Source organism: Lathyrus oleraceus, chromosome 4 (genome assembly GCF_024323335.1).
Source record: "Lathyrus oleraceus cultivar Zhongwan6 chromosome 4, CAAS_Psat_ZW6_1.0, whole genome shotgun sequence".
NCBI classification, from domain to species: Eukaryota; Viridiplantae; Streptophyta; class Magnoliopsida; order Fabales; family Fabaceae; genus Lathyrus; species Lathyrus oleraceus.
In genome coordinates, this window is record NC_066582.1 from 106,337,267 (window position 1) to 106,345,150 (window position 7,884).

The 7,884-nt window shown below is 38.9% G+C and overlaps 1 protein-coding gene across 1 annotated transcript; it reads left to right on the plus strand.

Moving 5' to 3' along the window:
• Positions 1 to 5,869: 5,869 nt before the first annotated feature.
• On the plus strand, positions 5,870 to 6,606 carry LOC127136233 (uncharacterized). Its single transcript, XM_051062821.1, has 2 exons — positions 5,870 to 6,124; positions 6,202 to 6,606. Exons 1-2 carry the CDS (start codon positions 5,870 to 5,872, stop codon positions 6,604 to 6,606), a joined length of 660 nt encoding a protein of 219 aa, XP_050918778.1.
• The last annotated feature ends 1,278 nt before the right edge of the window (positions 6,607 to 7,884 follow it).

Sequence of the window (7,884 nt, forward strand, 5' to 3'; positions counted from 1 at the left end):
CCTCAAATGGTTCCGACGGACTTGGTAATATCAGAATAGGAGCAGTAGTTAACCTTCTCTTTAACTCTTGGAAACCTTCTTCACACTTTGAGTCCCAAACAAACGCTTGCCCCTTTCTAGTCAACATCGTCAACGGTAACGCCAACTTAGAAAATCCCTCAATGAATTTCCTATAATAACCTGCAAGTCCAAGAAAACTCCTTATCTCAGAAACTGACTTCGGAGCTTCCCACTTAGATACCGCTTCTATCTTAGAAGGATCAACATCAACACCACCTCTTGAAACCACATGACCAAGAAAACTAACCTCTTCTAACCAAAATTCACACTTGGACAGTTTAGCAAATAACTTCTTTTCTCGTAGAACTCCTAAAACCACTCTCAAATGTTCAACATGCTCTTCTTCAGATTTCGAATACACCAAAATATCGTCAATAAACACCACAACAAACTTGTCTAGGTACGAATGGAAAATCCTATTCATATACTCCATAAATACCCCAGGCGCATTAGTCACACCAAAAGGCATTACAGAATACTCATAATGTCCATACCTTGTTCTGAAAGCAGTCTTCTGAATATCCTCAGTTTTTACACGTATCTGATGATACCCCGATCTCAAATCTATTTTGCTGAACACACTCGCACCAACCAACTGATCCATCAAATCATCAATCCTCGGCAAAGGATACCGATTCTTGATCGTCACTTTATTCAGTTGCCTGTAGTCCACACACAACCTCATCGTACCTTCTTTCTTCTTAACCAATAACACTGGTGCGCCCCACGGTGACACACTCAGACGAATAAATTTCTTATCCAACAGATCTTCCAGCTGACTCTTCAATTCAGTTAACTCAACAGCAGACATACGGTACGGAGCCATCGATATCGGCCTAGTACCAGGTACCAAATCAATCGAGAACTCAACTTCACGCTCAGGCGGTAATTCATTCACTTCTTCAGGAAACACATCAGGAAAATCACACACCACGGCTAGATCGCAAATCACCAGTTTATCTTTAGCCTCCAAAGTCGCTAACAGCATAAACAACTCTGCCCCATCTGCTACTGCCTCATTCACCTGCCTTGCTGATAGAAACAAACTCTTTCCTTCCTCAATCTTAGGAAAGATCACATTCTTATCAAAACAGTTGATATAAACTCGGTTAAACACCAACCAGTTCATACCCAGGATAATATCAATCTGCACTAGGGGAAGACACACGAGGTCCATCCCAAAGTCTCTACCAAAAATACTCAAAGGGCAATTTAAACAAACTGAAGTAGTAGTCACTGAACCCTTCGCAGGAGTATCAATCACCATACTCCCATGCATCTCAGATATCTCTAATTTAAGTTTCACAGCACAATCCAAAGATATAAAGGAATGAGTCGCACCTGTGTCAATAATAGCTACAAGAGGAAAGCCATTAATATAACACGTACCTCAGATCAAACGATCATCTGCAGAAGTCTCAGAACCCGATAAAGCAAAGACCTTGCCTCCCGACTGGTTCTCTTTCTTCGGCTTAGGACACTGTGGACTGATATGGCCCACCTCTCCACAGTTGAAACAAGTCATAGTCTTCAACCGACACTCTGCAGCCAAGTGACCACCTTTGCCACACTTGAAACACTTCTTCTCAGTACTGGTACACTCATGGATACGATGTCCAGCCTGACCACATCTGTAACACTTAGCAGGGGCACTGGGGTCTCCCCCACTAGGTCTCTTCATCCCACTCTGTCTCTGGAAACCTTTGCCAGCTGCATACGGTTTCCCACGATCATTCTGATTCTTGCCTTTCCTATCAACCCTCTGCTGATAGCTCTCCGCTCTGGCCTTGGTATCCTGTTCAAAAATCCTGCAACAGTCCACCAAGTCAGAAAACACTCTAATCCGCTGATACCCAATAGCCTGCTTGATCTCGGGACGTAACCCGTTCTCAAACTTCACACATTTTGAAAATTCTCCAGTAGCCTCATCATAGGGAGTGTAATACTTCGACAGCTCTGTGAACTTAGCAGCATACTCAGTAACAGACCGGTTGCCCTGCTTCAATTCTAAGAACTCTATTTCTTTCTTTCCTCTGACATCCTCTGGAAAGTATTTCCTCAGGAATCTCTCTCTGAACACCGCCCAAGTGATCTCAGCACTCCCAGCAGCTTCCAACTCAGTGTGGGCAGCAACCCACCAATCATCTGCTTCCTCTGACAGCATATGCGTACCGAACCTGACCTTCTGGTTATCGGCACACTCAGTCACTCGGAAGATCCTCTCGATCTCCTTCAACCACTTCTGAGCACCATCTGGATCGTATGCTCCCTTGAACATTGGAGGATTGTTCCTCTGGAACTCACTCAGTTGACGAGCAGCTCCCATTCCCACAACATTCGGATTCCCTCCAAGTACTCCAGCTAGCATACCCAGAGCCTCAGCAATCGCAGCATCGTCTCTACCTCTTCCAGCCATCTCTATTCTGAATTAATCCAACAAGCTAAAATAATAAGTACTGATAGGGTTACACAACACCTATCACATACAGGGAAACAGAATAATTACGACTCGACTCGACCGACTATGCTCTGATACCACTAATGTAACACCCTTCTAAGATACCCCAATAATTAATTAATTCAACAAAATATAAATCAGAGTAGATATGCAATTTAAGGGTGTCACACTTGACACTTCACACCATTCACCATAATAATTTGTCATGCTCATTTATTAATCAAAATAAAACATTGCACAATTCGCAGCGGATAGAGATCTAATCAATCATGCAAACCATGTAACACATTACATGTAAAGTTGTTAAACAACCAAAATGAAAACAAGGTAAAACATCCCGTCCCGATGTTACATCTACCAGAGCATGACCCACTAAGGAACTACACTAGACTCCAAGCACTAGCTTCTACTCAATCACTGCTCGTTACCTGAAACATAGTTGTAAGGGTGAGTTCCTCAAACGATATAATAAGCATTATAAAATATCATGTAATGCTAAGTAAATTAACACATTTCATCACCCTAATCATATCACACATTCAGCAACGGCAACATCAACTCATAATCATACTCAACGCAACACAACACAAAACACACGTATAATATTGGAATACATCCATTCATATTATACGTCATACATACATTATGCAATGAGACTCCATGCATGCGGTACCGACTATTCGTGAACACATAGTTCAACCTCACCGATCAAACCCAGATACGGCTACCAAGCTCACTAGTCCCACTCATTTGAGACCTAGTGACTCACTCACTAATTCCTCACCATGGGAATTAGCTACCACCCAAGGGCTATGCTATGCACGCTAAATCACCTAGCATGCAAACATCAACAACAATCCACAATGGACATATGCTCACACTCTAAGCCATAAACAGTCCATCCACAATTGCATACATAATAGATATATTCACAACATTATGCATACCATCATACATCATCAGCATGTTTATCACAGAATCATATCATGTCATGCCAAATAATAATTCACAGTATTAGCACACTCTACTAATACCTATACTTCTCAAAACAACGGGAAATGATCCCTAATATATCATACATCAGCTAAATTACATCACTCAGCTGAAACAACCAAAACTGCACAACAACAGCTCAGACAAAATTCAACTTCTGCCCATACGCGTATAGCCTGTCTCATACGCGTATGATACGCGTACCCCTTCTCCCATACGCGTACCAACAAAGAGAAAACTATGTTAGAACATCATCTTCTTCATTCATACGCGTATGGCCTCACTCCATACGCGTACCAGGCCATCTCATACGCGTATGGCCTAGTGTCATACGCGTATGACCAGGAACCAAATTCCAGATCTGCTATGGGTTTTTCTCTGCTACGAGATTTCTCAAATCCAACCTTCCACAGTCCAATTTTTACACAGCATTCGTTCATATTATCTAACACAGATCATACCCATTCAATTTCACAATTTCTAACCTTATTACAATCTAATTCCTACGAATTTTCTTCAATTATAGACCCATATCTCATTCATCCACAAATTCACAATTTGCAACATTCATCATCCTAATTAGAGTCGATTCAATGGTTTATTACTACCCATTACATGTTAACCCATAATACCCATTAAATGACGATAAACCCCCTTACCTGAGTTAATCCGGCAAATCCTTCTTTGACCTTCAACAATCGTGAATTCTCCTCTTGAGCCCTAGCCTCTTCTTCTCCCTTTCTCAGTTTCTTCTCTTTCTCCCAATCTTTACGTGTTCTCTGTTTTCACGTATAAAACCCTTTTTACCAAATGGGACTCTTTACTGATTCCAACTTTATTATTCCAATAATAATAATCCAATAATATTCCAATTATTTAATTAAATTAATAAATATACTATTAACTTAAATTAAATAATTATCATATTTTATCGGGGTGTTACACTCCTCACGTCACATCGTCTTAGGTTGATCAATCCCTTATTTTATATTCTTGAGTATGTCTTTTGAAGATGAACCTAAATCATGAAACAAAATGCCTTTTCCGATATTTCTCGGATAGGAAACGTTAAACGTAATCTACACACTTTTACCAATTAATGAATACAATTTGTTGACATCCTTGGTCACACAACCCTTCTTCCTTGCCAGAAATTAAAATAATTAGGGAGATGTCACCCACCACATGTCTTGAGCATCCACAAACGAGATCCCATACTCTCTTCATAGAGCCAAGACATTTATCCTGCAAGATCAACAAAAAGTTCTCGGTACCCAATCTTCATTGGGTCTTTGAGGGTGAGTGAAATCTTGGTTGAATTTAGGCAACCATTTAAAAACACCTTTAGGAACAAGAAGTCTCAAAAACTTGCATTTTTCAATAATGTGACCTTTCTTGCAACAATAATGACAAGTTAAATTGTGAGAAGAGTGACTTTTGTTATTTTGATCCTTTTCAACAAAGCTATACCTCCTATAAGGATTATAAGAAGGCATCTTATATTTAGTATTATCAATAACAAAAGTGACCTTTGGTTGTAATGCCTTATCCAATTTAGCTTGAAGATTATTTACCTCCTTTTTCCAAATGTGACAAGTTTCACAACCAAACCATGAAGTTTCCTTATCCTCATTCTTATCTTTTAGAATATCTACTATAGATTTCTTAAGAGCTTCCATATTCTTTTCAGTTTCTAAAACTTTAGCTTCTAAATGTGAAAAGATTCATTTGTTTAAAGCTAATATTTTAAAAGCATATACAACTTCTCTATGTAGATTTTTAAAAGCTTTTTGTAATTGAGAATAAGATAATTCATTAGTAGATTCAATATTAGAATGAATTACAATCTTCTTCTTCTTTTTGTTAGTCATGAAGCAAAGCTTGGACAACTCGAGACTTAAATTTGAGTTTTCACCACTTGAAGAACTACTATCACTCTGCCAAGCAACATAGGCTCTTATAGACTTGCTAGATTTATTGTGATAACCTTTCTTTTTGCCTTTCTTGCTCATAGGACACTCTGTCCTATAATGACCGACTTTTCCACAATTGTAGCATGAACTTCTAAATTTACCAAGGCAATGTTATGTAGCTAAGAATAGTTTGAAGAAAGTTAAAAAGGAAAGGGATCATTATAGGGTTGGTCAGAAGGACCAGGGAAGACCAAGTCATCAGTTTAGGCCTAGACCCCAGCCTTTCAAGGGGAAACAAGTGCAAAATGTAATACCTCCTCCTCCTCCTATTTGCTATAGGTGTAATAAGAATTATTATAGAAGTTGTGCCGTCGGAGGAATGAGATATTATCAGTGTCAAGGAGTAGGTCATATGGCTAGGGATTGTCTTTAGAATAAAACTAAAATGCAAGGAAAAAGTATTTGTCGGGTTTATACTTTGGATGCAAGGAAGGATAAGGGTAACAATGTGTTGATTGCCGGTACGTGTCATGTAAATGGTCATCCTTGTTTTGTATTGTTTGATTATGGAGAAACACACTCTTTTGTGTCGATTCAATCTATGAAGCGTCATGGTTTGAAAGCAATTCCTTTGTCTCCTCATATGGTGATGACTACTGCCCTGGATGATATTGTAGAGACACCGTTGATTGTGAAAATGGTTCACTATCGGTGAATGGTAGAGTTTTTCAGATTGATCTTATATGTTTACCACTTAATAAGGTTGATGTGATTTAGGGGATGGATTGGATTTCTGCCAATTCAGTATTTGTTGGGTGTGAAGAGAAATCAATTATCATTCCACCTAGTGAAGCTACTCTAAAGGATGTATTGACTCTTATTTTGGAAGGTACGATTGGCACGGTTGGTCTCTTGTTTGAAAAGGAAAAGTTTGTTCTCTTGGTTCTCACCAAGGAATCAAGTGATGATTTAAAGGTTGCACAAATTCCTATAGTTTGTGAATTTCCAGAAGTTTTCCCTGAAGATGTCACTTTTCTCCCTCTCGAAAGGGGAGTGGAATTATCTATTGATCTGGTACCTGGAACGACCCCAATATCCGTTTCTCCGTATTGTATGGCACCGCTCGAGCTGAGAGAGTTAAAGAATCAATTGGAAGAGTTGTTAACCAAGCATTTCATTTGACCTAGTGTTTCATCACGGGGAGCTCTAGTGTTGCTAGTAAAGAAGAATGTCGGTGGTATACGTTTATGTATTGATTATCGTCAGTTGAATAAAGTCACCATTAAGAACTAGTATCCCTTACAAAGGATAAAAAAATTTGTTAGATCAATTGAAAGGAGCCCGTGTGTTCTCAAAGATTGATTTGCGATTGAGCTATCATCAGATCAGACTTAAAAGTACGTATATACCCAAGACCAAATTTAGAACCCGATATGGCCATTATAAGTTCCTTGTAATTCCATTTGGTGTGATGAATGCTCCTACTATTTTCATGGATTATATGAATCGGATATTCCAACCTTACTTTGACCAGTTTATGGTGATATTTATTAAGGACATTCTTATTTATTCTCGTACTCCACAAGAGCACGGTGAACATCTAAGGATTATTCTATCAGTACGACAAAAGAAGCAACTTTTTTCCAAGTTGAGTAAGTGTGTATTTTGGAAGACTGAAGTCAGGTTTCTTAGTCACGTTATATCACAAGGAGGAGTATCAATGGATCCATCTAAAGTTGAAGCAATTATTAATTGGGAAAGAACAAATAACGCTTTTGAAGTTAGAAGTTTCTTAGGATTGGCAGGTTACTACCGAAGATTCATTAAGGGGTTTTCTCAATTGGCTTTACCAATGACTAGACTTATCCGGAAGGAGATTTCTTTTAGTTGGGATTCAAAGTGTGAACAGAGTTTCATGAGTTTGAAGGAAAGGTTGACAACTTCTCATGTTTTAATTATTTCTGATCCTAGTAAGCCTTATGAAGTATTTTGTGATGCCTCTAAGAAGGGATTATGAGGAGTGTTAATGCAAGGTGGTTAGATCATAGCATATGCCTCTCGTCAGTTGAAGACTCATGAAGAGAATTATCTAACTCATGATCTTGAGTTAGTAGCTGTTGTTTTTACCTTGAAGGTGTGGCGTCACTACTTGTACGGAGTGCATTTTGAAATGTTTAGTGACCAAAAAAGTTTGAAACATTTATTTGATTAGAAGGAGTTGAACATGCAACAAAGGAGATGGATGGAATACTGGAAGGACTTCGATTTTGAGGTAAAGTACCATCCACGTAAGGCGAATAAAGTTGCAGATGCATTAAGTTGGAAAGAGATACACAAAGCTAATTTGATGATGTTAAGGTATGTCTTATTATGGGAAGAGAAACTAAAGTGTTGAGAAACAAGGATATTCCTCTTGTTGAAGTTCAGTGTGACGAATCACATCTGGGCGATGCTACTTGG

Bases quoted from the DNA above. Each gene is read 5' to 3' on its own strand.
- LOC127136233 (XM_051062821.1), top strand. From the start codon at position 5,870: ATGCAAGGAAAAAGTATTTGTCGGGTTTATACTTTGGATGCAAGGAAG. The intron at 6,125-6,201 runs GTTCACTATCGG...GATGTGATTTAG, and splicing joins CACCGTTGATTGTGAAAATG to GGGATGGATTGGATTTCTGC.